The sequence below is a fragment of the Pelophylax lessonae genome, assembly GCF_965119305.1.
Source record: "Pelophylax lessonae genome assembly, chromosome: 6".
In the NCBI taxonomy this organism is placed as follows: Eukaryota; Metazoa; Chordata; class Amphibia; order Anura; family Ranidae; genus Pelophylax; species Pelophylax lessonae.
The window spans coordinates 108,072,875-108,093,945 of NC_138773.1; the positions used below are offsets into that span (position 1 = coordinate 108,072,875).

General features: G+C 45.0%; 1 protein-coding gene across 2 annotated transcripts in view; it reads left to right on the forward strand.

Annotated features, from left to right (window-relative positions):
- The first annotated feature begins 14,990 nt into the window (after positions 1-14,990).
- Positions 14,991-21,071, forward strand: part of LOC309557858 (ras-related C3 botulinum toxin substrate 1) — a 33,039-nt gene continuing 26,958 nt past the window's right edge. The window contains exon 1 of one of the 2 annotated variants that reach the window (XM_082260652.1): positions 14,991-15,281. In XM_082260652.1, coding sequence (XP_082116778.1) covers positions 15,247-15,281 — 35 coding nt within the window. In that variant the 5' untranslated portion in view covers positions 14,991-15,246. The remainder of the gene's footprint in view (positions 15,282-21,071) is intronic. The other variant, XM_082260653.1, reaches the window with a different exon arrangement.

Consider the following 21,071-nt stretch of genomic DNA (forward strand, 5'->3'; position numbering starts at 1 on the left):
TTGTTTCCATGTGAGTGCAGTACTTTTATTTAAATAAATAAATGTTTATTGAAGATATTGCACCATGAGCGATTTTTTCTTTACATCCCCATGAGATCGATGCTTTGGGTATAAGATGATATAGTGGAGAAGCCGTATGCACTGTATACATAGCACACTTCCGAACTCTGCAGGTAGCACACCCCTGAACTCTACTCTCTGTGTTTAACCCCACTGAACTCTGCACTCTGTACATAATACACTCCTGGTATTTGATGCCGACTTAACCTCCCTGGCGGTATGATTATGTCAGGAATTCTGTACCAAAAGCGGTACAATTTTTTTCATGGAAATTTGGCGTTATGTATTATAGGCCTACAATTCTTAGTAATTACTGACTTAAACCTGACCAAAACAAGACTCTAGTAGACATCCCAGATGTGATCAATTTGAAACACAAATGCATGAATTATAATCTAATCAATAATATAATTTTATATATTAAAAATTATATTATTGATTAGATTATAATTCCTATATATATATATATATATATATATATACGTGTGTGTATATATATATATGTGTGTGTGTATATATATATATATATATGTGTGTATATATATATATATATATATACATACATACATATATGTATATATATATATATATATATAATATATAAATGTTATGTGTGTGTTTATGTTTTGTGCAACGTTCAACGTTTGAATTTCCCTCCCTAGTTCCGCTCCCATGCAGCACTGCTGCTGCAGGGAACGGAACTAGGAAGTCATCACACCGACGGAGGACGGACGAGCGGCGGGGATCTCAGATGGCTGGCGATCACAGCAATGGGAGATCATCGCTGGATCGCCAGGAGAAGGTAAGACACCGCTGCGCGCTCTGCACATCCACCCCAAGCGTGACTCGGGGATACCGATAACAGCATAGAAAATCCACCCCGAGTCACACTCGAGGATACCGCTAGGCAGGTTAAGACCCTCTCACTGTTAGTGAATTTTTGACCAGTTTGGGGAGGGGGTTTTGGGGGGGTTGTGGTTGAGTTCCTGCACCTTTTTTCTGAGAAAAAAAGCCCTGCATACTACATACATTGATACGCGTAAGCACATTCTTAAATGCACGTTCTTAAATGCAGATTCTTCTTCTGTGTTACGGATCTGAATGCAGTGCATGTTTTTTGCAGCTGTGTGAATGGTTCCATTGAAAACAATGCAGCTGTGTTCAGGTCCGTAATTAAAAAACACTTGTATATGCGTTTTTTTTTTTTTTTTACGTGTGAATGAAGCCATAAAATTCCTTCCTGTATGTACTACATTTCTTATCAGTGCAACCTGCTCAACAGAAGTGCCTTACCATGATCTTTATAGCATTATTAAATGTTTAAACTGATTTCCTTTTACACTCTGCAGTCATTCTCTTGGAATTAAATCATTCTTTTCATTGACTGTTTTTTACTGGTTTGGGTGTGATCGACAAATCAGGGCTGTGGTTTGTGGCATCAAGAGCCCCTCGGGGATAGGTGGGCTTCTTTCAGCAAGAAAGCATTCAATCATTGTAACAGCAGGAACAACTATAAAAGTCCCGAGGAAATGACCTGCAAATGGAAAAAAATATGCAGATCGCATAATGGAGGCAGCATGGTCTCCAAGGGAGCTAGTTTGCTCTTAGGATTTCAATAAATTAGTAAAAATGACAAAATCCAGACATCACTGACACTTATAAAATCACATACTGAAGCAGAAAGACAATAAAATTGCTGTGCTGCCAAGCTTGAAATGCTAATATGGAATTGAATGAGTCTTACAAAAAGCTTAGTTCTTTGATGAAATATCAGTCTTACTAGGATTTCATACTCATTTCATCTGTTTGTATACCTGTTTTCCTAGCACTGCATGCAACATTTTTCTTGCTGGCTGCTGTCATGATATAATAACACATTAGTGTTTTACTATTTGGGTACTTTACAAAACTGAAAAATCTAAAGAGTGCTAATTAGAATACTTGTACAGGGACATTCTTTTTCATGCGTGTCTGCAACCTGTATTGCATCCTACACTCAGCAAGCACAGCAGAAAAATAAACCTCCATTTAACGCTTTCAATGAAAGAGCCATTTTTACATTTATTTGCACTTTAAAAAAAAATGATTTTAAGCCTATAGATTTGTTAAAATATCAATATATATTTTCTGAAAGCAGAGACCCTGGAGAATAAAACAGATGTAGTTCCAATTTGTTTATGTCACACAATATTTGCGCAAAGATTTATTTATCAAGTGCAAATTCTTTGTAAAAAAGACATTAGTTTTAGGGCATAAAAATGCAATACCTTACCCAATGGTTTAAAAAATTAAAAGATGAGGTTGTGCTGAGTAAATAGAAACCCTACATGTCAAACTTTAAATTTGTGAGCGGCGACAAACTTTAGTACCCTATATTTTCCATAGGCGAGGCTTTAAATGCCCCTACAGGTCTTTCACTTACAGCTAGCTGTGATTATTGGCCGTAGAATTTTAGCTCCCCCTCTGGCCTGCACAGCTTTATGTAACACGGGTTGCAAGTGACAATTTCATACACAGGCATAAATTTTTACTTTTTTTTTTATGATTTCACTAAAAAAATCTATAAAACTAAAATATCACAACAAAAACTCTGTTATATGATATTATTTTTTAAGACAGGTTTTCTTGAATGAGACATTAGGGGTCTTTTAGACCCCTGATATGCCACCTACATTCCATGCTAGCTAATAGAGCAGTATTATAGCATTGATACTTAACGCCATCTAGTAGCCAAATATGGTATTTTCTGTTTTTAATACATTAAGGCCTCATTCATACTTGACATTTTTTCTGGTGCTCCTAGGGGCGTTTGGCATTTTTTTCCTGCATCCAGAGCCCCTGCATACTAGCCTATGTGTCCATGCACACATAGGCATTTAGAGGAGTTTAGAAAAAAAAAAACAAACCCACAGCCTTGGAGTCTAGGAACAGCAGAGTCCTGGCAGAAATAAAATGCTTGATGCGTCTAAACATGTGTAAACATATCTAAACGCATCTAGGTGTCCAGGCACTTGATACGCCCAAACACAATACATGAGTTTACAAGCATCAAACATTTTTTCTGCCAAAACTGCTGCCAGGAGGAAAGGAGTCTAGGAGAGTTAGCAAATCGTTCAGTGTGCATGAGGCCTACAGCAATTGTAAAGGTTAAAACAATAAAGATGTTATACTTACCTGCTCTGTGCAATGGAAATGCACAGAGCGGTCAGGAACCTCCTCTTCTGGCATTCCCTGCCTGTGCTTTCAACTTCTCCTCTAATGTATCTGCCATCATAGCAGTCCTTTTCCTATTGGGGCACACCTGGGGGCTTGTCCCAAGCAGGGCTGTGTGCGTCCATAGACGCACACAGTGTGGCTCAGCCCCCCGCTGTCTGCTCGCAGGATTTGATTGACAGCAGCAGGAGTCAGACTGCAGGGAGAGAGGTTAGACTTGCTACAGATGGGCACAGGAGGTTGTGGGGGTGTGGGGGGGGGTACAAATATTGGGACATTGTTTACTTTAATGCAAGGAATGCATTATGGTAAAAAAAATGTGATGGCTTTAGAACCACTTGAAATTAATTGTTTTCCCCATTCACATAGAACAAAAGTACATGCACTTTTACTGGGCTATGCCATTTTGTTTTAATAAATAGAACTCGACATGTTGACTGCAGGCTTATTTCTTTCAAACGTACTTAAAAATTTAATTTTCATATTGGCATGAATGGAATTTCCCAAACGAAAACCACATGTACTGTTAGACATTTGAGAATGGAGGATTCTGAACCTTCTAATTTTTAGTACTGCCAAAAATGAATGTTGTTTTGACCCCAGTAACCATTAGAAAATTGTTCAAAAAATGGGCAGTTTTGGGACTTTAGATGAGACACCGGCAAGCACTGCTCAACGTCTCCATCCCTATACATAATGAAATTGAAAAGCAAGAGGGATAATAGAAGGTGGGTGGGAACCAGCCAGTCCCCAGTTTGATATACTTACCCACCAGTCTGCTAATAAACCAAATATACCTGTCTAACAACTTGGGTTAAAAACAGGGGTTTAGTTAACACACATTTGCAAACGCATGTATAAGCTGCAAGGCCAACAACAAGGCACCCTGTGTATCTTACAGTCCTAACACATACTAACACTACTCAACCTGAGTGTCTGAGTGTCTCCACCGTGGAAGTATATGAATGCTGATGGATGGGAAACAGATGGGCTTGGAGATCGCCCAAACCTCCCCCCACCTGCTCCAATCCATGACTGGTAATGAAAAACTAATGGCTATGTACTAGCCATAGGGTGCAAACTAAAAGTGATCGGCTGGGAAACACACACCCCCATTCCTTTAGTAAAAAAGGGGGGACTTTGAGTGAGACACCCGCCTGTAAAGCAAGCGTCTCTATCCCTGATAAGGTTAAAAAAATGGGCAGTTTTGGGACTTTAGATGAGACACCGGCAAGCACTGCTCAGCGTCTCCATCCCTATACATAATGAAATTGAAAAGCAAGAGGGATAATAGAAGGTGTGTGGGAACCAGCCGGTCCCCATTAGAAAATTGAACAAATGTTCAGAAAATTGAAATTTTCTAATGAAATTCTACTAGTTTACTATATGTCCAGCTTAACATGAAAGTTCAGACAGTTTATGTGATGAGAAATTATTGCTGCATCCTTTAGACCTCTTTGTTGCATATTTTACCGCAACACTCAGTAACATATGGCGGTTGGTTCATTTAGTTAGAATGGCAAACCAATGCACACATACAATAATAACATACCACTGCTAACGTGCACTACAATACACATACCTTGGGTTACACGTCCTTTTTTTTTGGCTGTTGCAGTCTTTTGGCAGACTAGTAAAATATCATGGGTTAGCAACTGCGTGTGTGTTAAAGCACTACTGTAAACCAGACATGTCTGGAGGGGCCCTCAAGTATTCACCTGTTCTTAAAAATCAGTAAAATAGCTTTAAAATAGTCCTCACTGGCCCCCGTATGCAAAGGCACGGTGGAGTGATTCATCCTCAAAGTTCACAGTAGAAGCACCCAAGCCAATTGCACACTGCTGATGTTTACATGTATGTCATGAATGAGTCATGGGATTGCTGCGGACAGTACTGCCAGCAGAGTGCAATCAATTAAAGTGAATGGAGCCTCGCTGCAATTCAAGCACGAAACATGCACGGTTGTGGCGCAGTCGTCCGGTATTTAGGGGCTTGTTAATGAAGAAGCAGATATGCCTGGAAACTCATTCATTGACTGTCCATGCTCCTTAAATGGAGTTGGCACTAGGCTGAGGAGGGCGCTCTCTGTCATCCCAGCCGCTTTCCAATCACACGGATGAGTACCGCCTTCTAAACAGGGACACCTGGCACCCAGCACCATCTCTTTGGCTGTCACCTGTTGGCTTCCTTCATGGTTGTATGCTGATCCCCGGAGCTGCGAGTCTTATCAATTCTGCCTGCCTACTACTTGCTCTTGTGAGTGCAACTTACAATGTTTTAATAAACTGTTTTAATACTACGCTATGGTGGCCCTTACGTCTGTTGTTTTTCCTCTCCCCTAGTGTGCATTCTAAATGGAATATCCCATCCTGATTTATGGGCTGCAGCACCCACCAGTCAGTATAACATTTATTTTGTATAGTGTTGGCTACCCACTCAATAGATTCCATTTGTGTATTAACTATAAATTAATTTGTAATATCACTTTTCCTTTTTGAGATAATAGGTGATAAACTGCTACTTTGATATCACACATTACCCATTTGGTTTTCGCCTAACCATTCAGGGGCTTCTTTGTGAAGCGCTGTGGTCCCACTGGATTTCTGCATTTTTGTGTCATATACCTGTAGCACTACCCCCGAAAGTGTTGCTAGTAACTGGCTCCCCTATTCCTGCACAGCCAGGCAACACACATTTCCAACTTGCATCCAGACACAAAAAAATCAGTCCATGGGCTTGTTTTTGTTGTTTTATTGAGGAAAAAACTTGGAAAGGGTAAAGGAAATGTGGGATGCCCAACTTGATTTGAAGAACAACAGTAAAGAACAACTTCCTAAGATCGTAGACTGCTCTTCTTGCTAGAAACAACCAGTCTCTTGGATCGGTGGCAAAGTTCCTTATGGACCAGAAGCTCTCAGCCCCCTTTGGAAATTAGCGCAAAATATTGAAAAGCTGCATACAGGAGTATCTCCTTTTCTCTTGTAGACTTGCTCCCAGCTCCACCTACCATCCCTCTTGGCTGCAGGTCTACCAGCCCACCTGGCTGCTTTGAAGATCTCCCAGGACAAGGGATAAAGGGTTAATCACAGTACTGTTCTTTGAAAGCATGTGGAAGTCTCTCCCCTTGTGAATCTTGGGTTTGCTGATGTACTCACTCTGTCCTTGCTCCCACTGCTCTCAGGCAAGAATACTGTTCAAATCGTGATGCTGAATGGATCTTCCTGGAGTCAAAGGCCCCTCTTAGACCACTGACAGCCTCCTCAGCACTCCATCTTTCACCAACTCCCCTGCTAGCATGGTTCCTCCATATTTAAGGTCTGACCTAGCCACCCTGCCAGAGCATTTTGCATTGGGATTGGCCTAGTTCCCTCAAATATGCAGACCATTCCTCTTGGCCTTCGCACACTAACTTTTAGAAGTTTCCCCAAACTTCCAGATCCAGGGGGAGGTACCACAGACCTACCTCTGTGAGTCATCCAGCCTGACCTGCAGTAAACCCTGACCCGCAGTAAACCCTGACCAAATTTCAGACTCACAAGCTAACAATGAGTTATAACATAAATTTGTCTGCACTAACACTAGTAGCACACTAGCGGGTGCTACACCTAAATAAATCAATACGTTCATGTGTGGGCGGGACCAACTCACCCTGCACTTCGGGTACCATTTTCTGTAAACTCATTCCCACAATGCCCGGGATCAGGTGGGGACTGTGCTCATGTGAAAGTCGAACATTAAGGCAGTTCCCCGACTTAGAGATGAGCCCTGTGTGTCACTGTGTGCAGTAATAAAAGTACAAAGTTTTTCTGCAATATGTTGCCCTGTGTCCCTACACTCTGTTTTCTGATGGGGGTTGCATTTAGGAGAGACACTGCTGAGCCTGTTCCCTCTCCATGAGTCCAGTGTATCTCTGTTACCTCACTCCTAGTAGCAGAATGGGTCCCGCTGTGCAGATAGCGCAGACCCCAAGCATGCACTTTTTAACTCCTTCACTCTCGTACCCTGTGATCGGATCATGGATCTCCTTAATGTGGATTCAGTTCTGGTTGCTACTAAAAAATTTACCACCAGGGAAGGAGCCAGAACATTGACCCCCTCGCTACCAGAGGACCTGTCATCTATACCAGGTACTACGCCTTACAATTGGCTGCAATGTGGTTTGGTCTAACCATAGCAACTCTTCCTCCTTGACTTGCCGAGTAGACCTTTTGTTATAGCTGTGCTTCATACCCCACATGTGCCTTACTGACCTAAGCTTTTTTGAATACTCCAGGACCAACCTGCACTCCTTTCTGATAACCGCAGACCAGGCTTAGAACAGTTGATGCCACTTTACTTAAAGAGTTTCTGGCAAAACAGTCAAATAATAATGTCCATATCCTGACCCTCACTATGACTGATTGGCTGTGCAGGCATACCTCTTGAAGGTAGTAGTCCAGATTGGCATTTTTCAAGTGCTAGTTGATCTCCAGATCCTCGATGCCCCTGACAGATTGCAAGACCCAGCAGTTCTCCTCCACAGAAACCACAGCATATCCTGCCCAATTTGATTCAGGACATCTCTCAAATCCAGCCTTCCTCTGTATTTATATCACCGGTGGGTAGGCTGGATCCAAAAGGCCCGGGAACAGTAGCACAGACATTAACTCTTGTCCTCCCAGCCTGAGCCAGCCAATAACCAAAACTATACTCTTATAGGCAACCTGCCTACATCTGTGAAGGCAGGTTGCCTACAGTATGTGAGTAAGGTAGCTGGCTGGCCCAGGCTGCGGAAGGGGTTCATGTTTTGCACCTCACTTCCCAGAACTTTTGGGCCCTGCCTTTACATTCAGTGATATAAATATACGGGGAAGGCTGGGTTCCGAAGACAGCCCACTCTCAGAGATGCTGTGACATCTTTGGAACACTAAAGGGGGACTGCTGCTCCCAGCAGTCCACTAGGAGTCACCGGGATTCCAGAGAACTGCCAATCCTTGAGGGAATGCCAGGAATGGATTACCAACTTGTTGAGGTACACATAGACAGACTGGTTCAGTTAGAAAGGGACATGTTGCACTGGAAATGTACTTTTGAACTTTCTGGCAAATGCTCAAGTAAAGTTGCATCAACTGTTTACAGCCTGGTCTGAAGTCATTTAAAGGGTCAGTAAAGAACGTGTTGGGTATAGAGTCAAGTAAAGCCACTGCGAAAGGACTCCTCGGCAAGACAAGGAGGAGGAATGCAGTTGCTATGGGTAACCAAGAACTAGTGCAAGGTACATTGCAGCTGGTCATAAAGCATGGTAGCTGGCATGGTTAAGAGTTCTACAGTAGCAAGAGGGTCATTGATCTGGCTCCCTCGCCAGCTGGGTTACCAACCAACAGTAGATTTACTGAAACTTTTACAACTATCCGTTAATATCAGGGGGTGATAATTTGTCATGCTGTGTTGACTTTTGTAAGAAAATACCAGGCTAATTACTTGTTATGTGTATTGTCAGTGTTTACATTGATTGTCTTTGTTTTTAATAGGAGTTCTGTTTTTTTCAAGTTGTCAATAAAATATGTGTCAGTCAACTTCCCATTTTTTGTCAGTAAAAAATGCCACAGGAGGTTGACAACCCTGCTCCCCCCGCGGTCGCTAATCTGAAATTATTGGGACCGAACCCACGTTGCGGTGACCCACAGCTTAGGTGAATGGTGCGGGTGAGTGGAAAGAGTTAATTAAGGTGGAAATTTAGAAAATTAAGTCCTGTCAAATCACTTCAAGCTGGCCCCTTTGGCAGGTATAGTTAAATATAAATGCCTATATTGTTTATAATCCAGTAATACACTGTCTCTGCACATGCTCATTTGCTCTCTATTTTTAGGCACTGCTGAGTCTGTAGAGGCTGACAGTCTTAAAGCGGAATTAAACCCTCCTATCCTTTACAGCCAAGGAAGCTGCTTCTGTTTGATCTGAGTTCAGTTATGACTCCAGCCGTTTGACAGTTTGCTAGTTTGGTCAAGAGTTCAAAAGCAAATGTGACAGTGATCAATCCTTGCATTCTAAGAATATAACTGTTTTTTGAAACCGTTAAGTGGAACTTTACTCAGAACAACTTGATAAAAAAAAAAGTGTTCTTTAGCAAGGAAAATAAAAAATAATTATACTACCAAAATGAGTGTGTGCTGTAAATTGCCTCCAGAAGTGTTCCTGTTTCTTCTTGCTGGAAGCTGCCATTTTGCTGAAGCGCAGACCCCCAGCTGAAGTGATCTAGCAGGACTTCATTTTCTGACTAAAGTTCCACTTTAACATCTTGCTCTCACTATAAGTCACTGATTGCCACCAATACTAGTAAATAAATAAATAAATGGAAATTCCATAAAAATATCCCATTGTTAGTAGATGCTATAACTTTTGCGCAAACCAATCAATATACGGTTGTTGGGATTTTTTTTTTACCAAAAATATGTAGCAGAATACATATTGCCCTAAACTGATGAAGAAATGAGTTTTTTTACATTCTTTAATTGGATGTGTTTTATAGCAGTAAAGGCCCGTACACACGTAGCGATTGTCGGCCGTAAATATTCGGCCACCGACCGATCGGCCGATAGTCGGCTTGTTAGTATGATGCTTCCGACAACCGACTGCGACTTTTCGGCCAAACAGAATCTGGTGTGCAGGCATTAAAATTTTTGTTGGCCAACACCAGAACGGCCGATTGTTAGCCAGTCAGTACAGAATTCGGCCGACAAACAGCAGATGAGCAAGACTGGGCATGCTCAGAGCAGAAAAAACACACGGAAAGTTAACCATCACATGACATCACTTCTGCAGTCGAATGTTGTTGGCCGACAAAATTCGTGTGCAGTCTTTAGCACTTTTCAACCGACAGGACAGCCCTGGACAAAAGACGGCCGATCGTTCGGCCGACATTCTGTACGTGTGTACGGGGCTTAAGTAAAAAAAAAAATATTTTTTTTTTTTATTTTCACAATTGTCGGTCTGTTTTTGTTTATAGTGCCAAAAATAAAAACTGCATGGGTGATCAAATACCACCAAAAGAAAGCTGTGGGGAAAGAAAGGACATCCATTTTATTTTGGTACAGCGTTGCACGACTGCGCAATTGTCAGTTAAAGTAACGCAGTGGCGTATCACAAAAAATGGCCTAGTCATGAAGGGGGTAAACCTTCCAGAGCTGAAGTGGTTAAATCAATAGGTTTAGTTCTGCTTCGTGATTTACTGCTGTTCAGGGGCTCTGGGCTTTAGCAAAATGACAGCCTCCAGCAAGAAGAAACAGGAGCAATGCTGGAGGCGATTTACAGCACACACTAACTTTGAAAGCATAATTATTAATGGGGAATGTATGCTGCTTGCTAAAGAACATTATGTAATGGGTAAAGTTCTGCTTTAGGCCCTTTTCATACAGGCGCCTCTGTGTAACGGATTCTGCTTGCACAGTGGAGGATCACTCGGCTGATCACTGCTGAGCAGGCGGATGACAGGTCCTGTCTTCTTCGCTGTGCAGAGCGGACACGGACACAGTCCCGCTCTCTTCTATGGGGAAATTGGGTGGAAACAGACCGCCTGTCCATTTTCATCTCATCCGCCAGAGGGATGGAAAATAGGATCACCATCTGTCTGGATTTTGCAGGCAGGATCAGATTGGATGGCGGCGGATGTCAGTGAACATGTGTCATCCACTGCTCCATACTTGAGACTGGAGGGTCCGATCAGGTCCACCAGAAAAACTGACAGCTGGATCTGATTGGAAACCCCGTGTGAAAAGACCCTGATGCTGGCCATACACTATACGAAAAATCATTCAAACTCATTTTAGAAAAACGAACACTCGGCCGTGAGAGCAGATGATCGTGCCATCATGTAATGACCAATAAATCGTTCATTGGATTGGACATAAATGAATCTGTTTTATTGTTTGTTTTTTTCACATAAACCTAGTGCAAACAGTTTGGACGAGAAACACTAAATTAACCTTTAAATTTATCGGCAGAAAATTTCCAAACTTGTCCTTTGTTTTTTTTTTTTTTGCTCAAAAACGTCACAACTGATTACCTATTTGTGCCGATTAACTGGACGAAAAAAGGAAGGAACTGTCCAAATGGCCTAATTTTGGCTGATTCTTCATATAGTGTATGGCCACCATTAATGTACACATGGGGTTCATGCAAGGTGCATGGTGGGGTCCCATTCTGTCACTGGGAGTGGGGTGACTGAGATACATAGGACTGGTGGAAAGGGCACGGGCTCCGCAGTGTCCCTTGTTAGTGCAAAATACAGTAAGAGAAGTGAGTAGTGACAGCGGACAGCACTCAGGATTCTGTAATTAACCACTGCACACAGTGTACGGTTCATCTCTACGTTGGGGAACGGCCATGTTTGATCCCCACATGAATGATGGCACACGCGAGAAAGGTACCTCCCCACCAGAGGGAAGGTGGCTCCACCTGTGTTCCATTAGATTAGCGAAGCGAACCCGTCAGATCAGCGAATGGAAGTGACGTTCTGTCAGCCGCTAATGCATTCCACAGACATCTTACTACACCCAGCTACGTCCTAAATTTCAGAGTAATTTTAGCAATAAAGTGAGGCTATATAAATAAATATAGTATATTGACATCTGCGATACAGTTTTGATGTTACATTTTTTACCACTTCTGGACCGGAAGGATTTGCCCCCTTAATGACCAGGCCATTTTTTGCGATTCCGCACTGCGTTATTTTATAGAACAATTGCGCGGTCGTGCGACGCTGTATTCAAATAAAACATATATTTTTTCCCCACAAATATAGCTTTCTTTTGGTGGTATTTGATCACCTGTGCGATTTTTATTTTTGCGCTATAAACAAAAAAGTTTACTACAATTTTAGCAGGGAAGGGGTTTACACAGTGGTGATCAAAGGGTTAGGTGTGAGCCTAGGGAAGTGGTTTTTAATTTTGGGGGGGGCTTGTGAAATGACCACAGAGATCTGGTTGTCTTTATAGAAGGATCACAGGCGCTCTGTGATCATTTCAGAGAAAATAACGGTCGGCTGTGTTTACAACGGCTGACTGGTGTTCGCTCTCAGCGGGGAGTGATCGCGGGTGCCCGGCGGCAATCATGACTGCCGGCCCAGTGGATTGCCATCCCCGCTGCCTAGTGGGGGCGTGTGCTTGCCCCCAGCACCACTCCCGCGAACTGATGTACCCATACGTTTATTCACGCAGCTGAGCCAGCCTGCCGCAGTTTATATGCAGCGGGCGGTTGGCAAGCGGTTACAGAAGCTGGATGCCAGCAGAAGGAATGGCGGAGGCCATGTTGGTACACCCCGCGTTACTCTGCGCTAAACCTTTGGGCTTTTAAAATGAAACATCAAAACAGCATCACAGTTTACTATATTTTATATATGCTCACTTTATGGCTAAAACTACTCAGACGTTCAAGATGTAGCTGGGTGTAGTAAGATGTAGCTGGGTGTAGTAAGATGTAGCTGGGTGTAGTAAGATGTAGCTGGGTGTAGTAAGATGTAGCTGGGTGTAGTAAGATGTAGCTGGGTGTAGTAAGATATATAACAAAAACTATCAGCGCAAAAAAATATCAATAGTGAATGGTGCAATAATCAAATGATATAAAGACCGGCTGCACACACTAAAAGTGTCTAAACCACACAATGTAAACTAAATAAACCAAAAAGTAGTGTTGCGCCAGTCATGTGCACACATAGTGTAATAAAACTCAAAATCAGTGTCCATACATGTTCCAATGTCCATACAATCAATCAAATAAACGGTGAATCCACGTGTCCAAAAGAATCTTGTGCAAAACTTAATTAGTGCTTTCGTGATTACTTAGTGCAATCCCACCACCAGGTGAATTGGTCTCTCACCTCCACTATAGACCCACTGCTGGGTCAATCACAGCGTTGTATATACACAGGGACCTTCAGATAGTAAAGGCTATGGATAGCCTATCACCTCCAGAGGGATTCTCACCGATAGACATAAAAGGGGAACAAAGGAAGAGATCTAGTGCTCTCTGTATGGTTACAGTAAACCGCTTTATTGAGTAAAGGAATGGTACTCACAAAGGTGGAGCTTCCAAAGCGCATAGCAATCAGCACAAACGGTATCTAAGAAGAGACAGCTTCCAGCACGCAGGCTCTGTCCCCTATACGCGTGACGTCGAAGCCCAACCACAGGTGTTGACTTCCTCAAAATCAGACACTGATTTTGAGTTTTATTACACTATGTGTGCACATGACTGGCGCAACACTACTTTTTGGTTTATTTGGGTGTAGTAAGATGTCCGCTGCCGCTGTTCTGTCAGATTAGCGAACCCGTGGAACACATGCGCAACCGACAGAACGTCACTTTCGATTGCTTATCTGATGGGTTCACTAATCTGATAGAACACCTGCACATAAGGCCGGCCTGTTCTAAAATTTAGTCAGACCCATGAAAATTCCGGACCCTCGTCACTTCCGGTGACGCTACGTCATAACCCAGCTGATGCGAGCCCATTGGCATTTTCAAGGTCCAATAAAATTCTAAGACTTACGAACAGCTGAGTGAGAGGAGGAGGGGCTGAGGTGGGACGCACACACCGCCGCGTCATCGAGCAAGGAACATGTTGCAGAGCGGACTTAGAGGAGGCGGGAAGGAAGTGAATACTCATACTAAATAGTAATGATAAAAAAAAGAAAAAGAAATACTAAACATTTTTTATCATTACTATTTAGTATGAGTATTCACTTCCTTCCCGCCTCCTCTAAGTCCGCTCTGCAACATGTTCCTTGCTCGATGACGCAGCGGTGTTGTAACATTTTCCCGCAGCGGTGTATGCGTCCCACCTCAGCCCCTCCTCCTCTCAGTCAGCTGTTTGTAAATCTTAGAATTTCATTGGACCTTCAAAATGCCTTGTGCGCATGCGCACCGGAGCTCGCAGCAGCTGGTGGTGACGGAGCGTCCCCGGAAGTGACGAGGGTCAGGAATTTTCGCGGGTCCGACTAAATTTTAGAACACCGGCCCAATGTAATAATCAGAGCCTGCATTTACTACTATATTATTATTATATATTATTTATATAGCGCTTTACAATTTGAGGGTAGACAGTACAAATACAATACACTTTAATACAGTAGGAATCAGAGGGCCTTGCTCGTTAGAGCTTACAATCTAATTGACTACACCATGTTCTTAGGGCATTGCGGTACCATGCGATCCGCTGCAGTCAAATCTGCATTTGCGATCTGCGTCTGAGGCGTCGTTAGGAATTATATGGCGTCTGAGGCGTCGTTAGGAATTATATGGCTACCCATAACAGATCGCACACCCAGCACGTTTTGTACAGTGTGGGAAAGGAGTTCCTCTTCAGCTTTCATTTACGACCAGTCATACATTTTATTTCTGGCTTATCCGCTGATAATTCCACACTTGTATCCCTGTTTTTAGTACAGTGCCCGAAGCTCCCCCTGTCCCCAGTATTATTCTCTATATGTCCCCCAGGAAGTCACCCTCCACACTAATACATTGTAGCCAGGTCTCTCATTATCATGTCCCCGGAGAGGAGGAGGTTTATTATGAACGGTATGTGATGAGGAAGGGAGCAGATTTCCCCCCTGAGGGGACGGATTCCCCCAGCCGAGAAACACAACACACACCAGCACGCCTCTTGCCCGCGCTTTCCCCTATGACGTCAACCCCCCGAGCGCGGCCACGGTCGCCTGGGCGCACCCAGCGCGCTCCCGCGGCGTTTCAAGGCGAGGCCGGTAGTGACGCGGGCACAGCGCTTCCTGTATCTTGTTGAGGTGTTTGATGGTCAGGCTCTGGGTGGTGGCCGCATTCTGACGCTTCTCTTCTCACACGTTTGTTCAGGGACAGCCGGCGTCACCGGACCGGGGCACACCTCAGCGGGGGGACCCTCGTAGCCTGTCCAGGGCTCCTCTGCGCCGCCTCGGGCCTTTATTTTTTATTGTATTCCCTTTTACTTCCCGGACGGCGAGTAGCCATGCAGGCCATCAAGTGTGTGGTGGTCGGAGACGGGTGAGTAGAGGCTCTGCCATCACATCTACCTCTATATACCACCCCCAGACACTAGGGGGCAGATGAGGCGCCCTATTTCATCTCACTCTGTATACCACCCCAGACACTAGGGGGCAGGTGAGGTGCCCTTTTTCATCTCCCTCTATATACCCCCCCCCCCCCAGACACTAGAGGGCAGGTGAGGTGCCCTATTTCATCTCCCTCTGTATATCATCTCAGACACTAGGGGGCAGGAGAGTCGCCCTATATTGTCTCCCTCTATATACCACCCCAGACCCTAAGGGGCAGATGAGGTGCCCTATTTCATCTCACTCTGTATACCACCCCAGACACTAGGGGGCAGGTGAGGTGCCCTATTTCATCTCACTCTGTATACCACCCCAGACACTAGGAGGCAGGTGAGGTGCCCTATATTGTCTCCCTCTGTATACCACCCCAGACCCTAAGGGGCAGATGAGGTGCCCTATTTCATCTCACTCTATATACCACCCCAGACACTAGGAGGCAGGTGAGGTGCCCTATTTCATCTCACTCTATATACCACCCCAGACACTAGGAGGCAGGAGAGTCGCCCTATATTGTCTCCCTCTATATACCACCCCAGACACTAGGGGGCAGGTGAGGTGCCCTATTTCATCTCCCTCTGTATACCACCCCAGACACTAGGGGGCAGATACTGGCAGTAGATGAGATGACATGTTTCATCTCCTGGGGGAAGCCTGGAGATCCTTTATTCCAGTACCTCAGGCTGGTCATAGACTGTGCCAGGTGGGGCTCATTCACATCTGTATGTATCATACGTATGATTGTTCTCACACTGGTATGGCTCATGTATGAGATGCTGTGAAATCTTAGATGCAATGATACCCCTTAATGCTCCGATCACATTTCATTGTGTTAAATAACACATTCCAGATGCCTCATCTGTGTTGCTTTTCCATTTTTTGGATTCCTATGTTATCGGCTCAGCTAGTAACCCTTTCTAAACACATCTCAAATGTGCTGTAAATGCCATGGGGGCACCTGTGAGGCTTTTGTAGCATGTTTTCCAGTGCGTTTACCTTGACAAGAATAAAGGTGTTTGGGGGGGGGGGGGGAGATGCTAAAGCTCCACCTCAATGATATTTGATAAACGCTTGTCAAATGTACTGTAATTGCTACAGGCGTGTTTACCGTAGACGTAAGTGGAAAGAGTTGACTAGCTTCAATGCCTTCCAGACCCAACATGTAGCTTCCTTTTTGCTGCAAACACTACATGTTTTTAAAATGTAAACAGCTCTGTACGCTGTCCATATTATCCGCTGTAGGCCGCTTTGCTAGATGTTCTGGAAGCAGCAAAAAGGTGCCACAAACGCTTTCTAACACCAGTGTGAATGAGGCCTTAGGCCAGTGATGGGGAACCTTGGCACTCCAGATGTTTTGGAACTACATTTCCCATGATGCTCAACTACACTGCAGAGTGCATGAGTATCATGGGAAATGTCGAACCTTGGCTTCCCAGATGTTTTGGAACTACATTTCCCATGATGCTCATGCACTCTGCAGTGTAGTTGAGCATCATGGGAAATGTAATTCCAAAACATCTGGGGTGCCAAGGTTCGCCATCACTGCCTTAGGCTAATATTACACTAGCATCAAAAGCAGGCATTTCAGCTGCATTGTTGAAGCCTCACGAGTGCCTATCAACGCTCTGTGTCGGTGATGTGCATTGCATATGGTTGCGTTCTCATCGCTTTGTGTTGTGCCAAAATATATCCAACATATAAGCCATTTAATAAAGGGGGGCAAGCAAAAATAGCTAAATGGTGAATTGTATAGCAGCAGTGCAATGTGTTCTTACAATGGACACCAGCGCAGGCACATGTTAGTGTGCAGGCTGGTATAAATGACACCCCCCCCCCCCCCCCAAACCATGACGTTTTAGACGCAATAACTGCCTATGCTTAGATGTGGTGCACCTGCGGCAAGTGGACTGTTTATTGTGGGGAAAGAAAGGATTGCTGATCACATGCAGAGATTTTTAACATGTTGGAAAATCTGAGAGCGGTAAAGAGCACTTGGCGAGTGCTGATTATCTTTTTTGAATCACCCTGTACATGGCTTGGTTGTGACAGCGCTTATCAGGCCCCTGCAGAGTGCAGCAAAGGTCTGTAACCCAGAGAAGCTTGAAATGATCTAGTTGCTATTCTGTAGTTGGGAGCTTAATTTTTCACCATATTCTAGAATAGGCTTAAATCTGTGCTAAGACGTCAGACACCATTGAAAGAATTAAAATTCTGACATTATGGCTCTGGAGAGAATGGCCTCCAACCTCCAACGTAATCAGGTTATTTTTCTCTGACAGCTCATTCACACACCGATCAATGCAGGTGCAATGAAAAGGCATCTAAAGCCCCGTAAACGGGCTGAACATTGGCTGCTGTCAGCTGGTACAGTAGAAACTAGCCGACATTTGGCCTGTGTACAGGTCCTTCCCTTGTCTGACAGAATCCAGTCTTACTACTGGCTTGTGTTTATTGAGCATGCTGGAAAACCAGCAGCCGATCAGCACTTTCAGCCAATGGCTGTGAGCACTGGTGGGGGAACACAGCACAGTGGGGAGATTGAAATTGCATTACTAATGTCGCATAGTTAGTAGACACCACCTAAAGTGTTTTTTTATTTTTTATTGTTTTGTTCAGCCCACTGGGTTGAACGAAAATAACTTGCTGTGTGTACCTGGCATTAAACATGGTTTACTTTGTGTGCTCTGTTCTGTACATGTGTGCTGCATAAAAATGCAGAATTTCAACTAGGGCTGCGCAATATAATCGGAAGATCGATGCATCGCGATGCGACCCTTCGCGATTCTGCATCGATTCGGGGTGCTTGGAAAATCGATTACTAATGACGTCAGTTCCGGGGGCGGGGACAGAAGTGACATGGCGGCGCTGGGCCGCTGGCCGGGCTTGTGGAACACGGAGCTCCTCCTTGCGGCGAGGTAGAGGAGAGCGGAGCTATCGGTGCTCTCTCTGGCCCCGGGATCAGGGGTCGGCAAGGTGTCCGCTCACGGACACCGGTGTCCGCTCACGGACACCGGTGTCCGTGAGTGGTTCTTGCCGGGTCTGCCACGCTGCCCTGCCATCATTGGTTTTTTTTTTTTTTTACTCCCAGAGATGATCATGTGCTCACTGACACTGCCTCGCCGGCCGGAGTCGCTGACCGCCGCTCCCCCCTGCAGACAGTCCCGCTCAGCCTCCCGAGTCCTGCTGGCCAGTAAGATTATCTCTCTGCTGGCTGGGGGATGGACTGTGGAATTGGTGCGGCGTTGAGACTCCGGTGGTCACTGGAAGAACCGTGTTGTTGCAGGCAGCTGGGGGGCCCCACTGCTGGACCAGTGGAGAGAGAGAGGCCGGAGTCGGACTGACCAGGGGACCAGAGACTGAGGGGAGACACAACTTACACAAGGTACAGTAACAGAAGAAGTTTTTAAAGGTTTAACTTTGGGGGAGGGGGTCAGTAGCCAGTAGGCCACCTCAGGAAGGGATGGGACCTGCTCTGGCCCTGGGACCTAGCCTGTTTTTAAGGGTTCTTTATGGAGGATCCACCCTGGGGGGGACTGGGCTGGGCCCTGGTCTGCTGCAGTGTTCTTCTATGGGGGATCTATAATGGAGGGGGTCGCTTGGGAGTTGGGACCCTGGCCTGCTCTTAGGGGGGTGGGGGTCTATTGGTTGGGACCAGTCACCAAGCCAGGGGTCCTCCCCACATCGATCCCCCTAGAGCAGGCCAGGACCACCAGGGTCCCCATATAGATCCCCTTAGAGCAGGCCAGGCCTGCTCTAAGGGGGGGGGTCTGTGGAAGGGGGACCCTAGCCTGCTCTATTGGTAGGGGACCCTGGCCTGCTCTAAAGGGGAATGGGATCTATGGGGGGACCTGCCTGCGCTAAAGGGGGGCCTGCACTAAAGGGGGATCTACGGGAGACCTGCCCTTCCCTGCACTAAAGGGGGATCTACGGGAGACCTGCCTGCACTAAAGGGGATCTATTCCATAGATTCCCCCTTTAGAGCTCAGTTCCCCTGGATCCCCTTTAGGGCAGGCCCAGGCTCCCCATAGATCCTCCTTTAGAGCAGGGTCCCCATAGATCCCCCTTTAGAGAAGGGTCCCCATAGATCCCCTTTAGAGCAGGGTCCCCATAGATCCCCCTTTAGAAAAGGGTCCCCATAGTAATCGTGATGCATCACGGAATCGAATCGTATCGAATCGCGACCCTAATAATCGTAATCGCATCGAATCGTGAGGTAAGTGAAGATGCACAGCCCTAATTTCAACACAGCAAACCTCATATCCCTGCATAGAGATGAAGTGCCATTTTCTGTGCTTATAGTTCTGAAAAATGTAAACTGTGCAATGGGTTTTAACACCTGTTATCAACCCTACACCACGTACAGCAGTGCACCTGTGTTTTAACGTTTAGGCTTTTGTGAATGGCCCCTCAGTCCCAGCGTGAGCCGCTAACCTCTACATGTGAAGTGCTGGTTTCTCCTCTTAGGTATGTTTTATGGAGAAAAAGACCCAAGGACATGCAAGTCTCTTCACTTTATCTGCTTTTGTCCTGAAAGACTCTGTTCTATAAGTGGTATTGTGTATCACTTATATTCATTTTATACCGTGTTCCTGTGGCTCCAACTCCTAGGCTAGGTTATGCCTGACATCTTAAATATTGGAGATTAGGAAATGATTACATTAAGGGAATGAGCAGCTAGTACAGGGGAGGTCAAACTTTTTGACTCCAGGGCCGCAATGGGTTTATATATTGGACCCGGGGGCCGCACCAAGAGTAGATGGGGAAAAAAATTGCGTGACTTTGAGGTCACAAGTGTGAAAGGGGCCTTCAGTAATTTTATAGTGTTCCCCCTTTCAATGCAGGGAGACCGGCGCGCCCCCTTTCAATGCAGTGTGCCCCCCCCGAGACCAGTGCACTTACCTGCAGCCGCGGCAGCTTCTCCTCAGTCCCCCGGCGTCTCCTCGAGTCCTCCCGCCTCCTCGGCCAATGGCATGGGGTTTGCATTGCGGCCAATCAGGAAGCGGGTATTAGACCCGCTTCCTGATTGGCCAGGAGGAGGATCCGTGTTACAATAGCGAATTTTCATTCGCTATTGCCACACAATGGGTGGGCTCGGGGCGCACTGCTCTGCGCCCCGGGTCCACCCTTTGCTGAAGCCTAGGACCGGCCTCCACTGTTAGCTAGCGCTCCGCGGGCCGGATTAAATGGTCCGCCGGGCCGTAGTTTGCCCATTCCTGAGCTAGTACTATGAAAAAAAGCTGTAGAAGTGGTTTTTCTAGGTTTATTGCTCCTGGAAAAACAATTAGTAAAATATTCTAGCAGTACAGAGAGTAAAAAATATATGAATTTGTTCAAATGCTGGTTTTGCATCTTGCACATGTTAACATGTTTACCCACCTACAGTGGGTATAAAAAATAATTGCCCTCTTTAAAATCACATTTTGTTGCATTGCAGCCTGAAATGAAGACAGTTTTTGATTTATCCAGCTGTATTTATTAGTGCAACTTATAGTTGGAAAAAGGATCACCCCCTTATGTTAGTATTTTGTTGAACCACCTTTTGCTTTAATTACAGCCTTTAGTCTGTTAGAATATGTCTCTACTAACTTTGCACATCTAGACTTTGCAATATTTGCCCACTCTTCTTTGCAAAACTGCTCAAGTTCAGTTAAATTTAATAGGGACTGTTCAAGTGGGCTGCAGTCTTCAATTTTTTTTTTTTTTTTATGGGGTTTAAGCCGGGGCT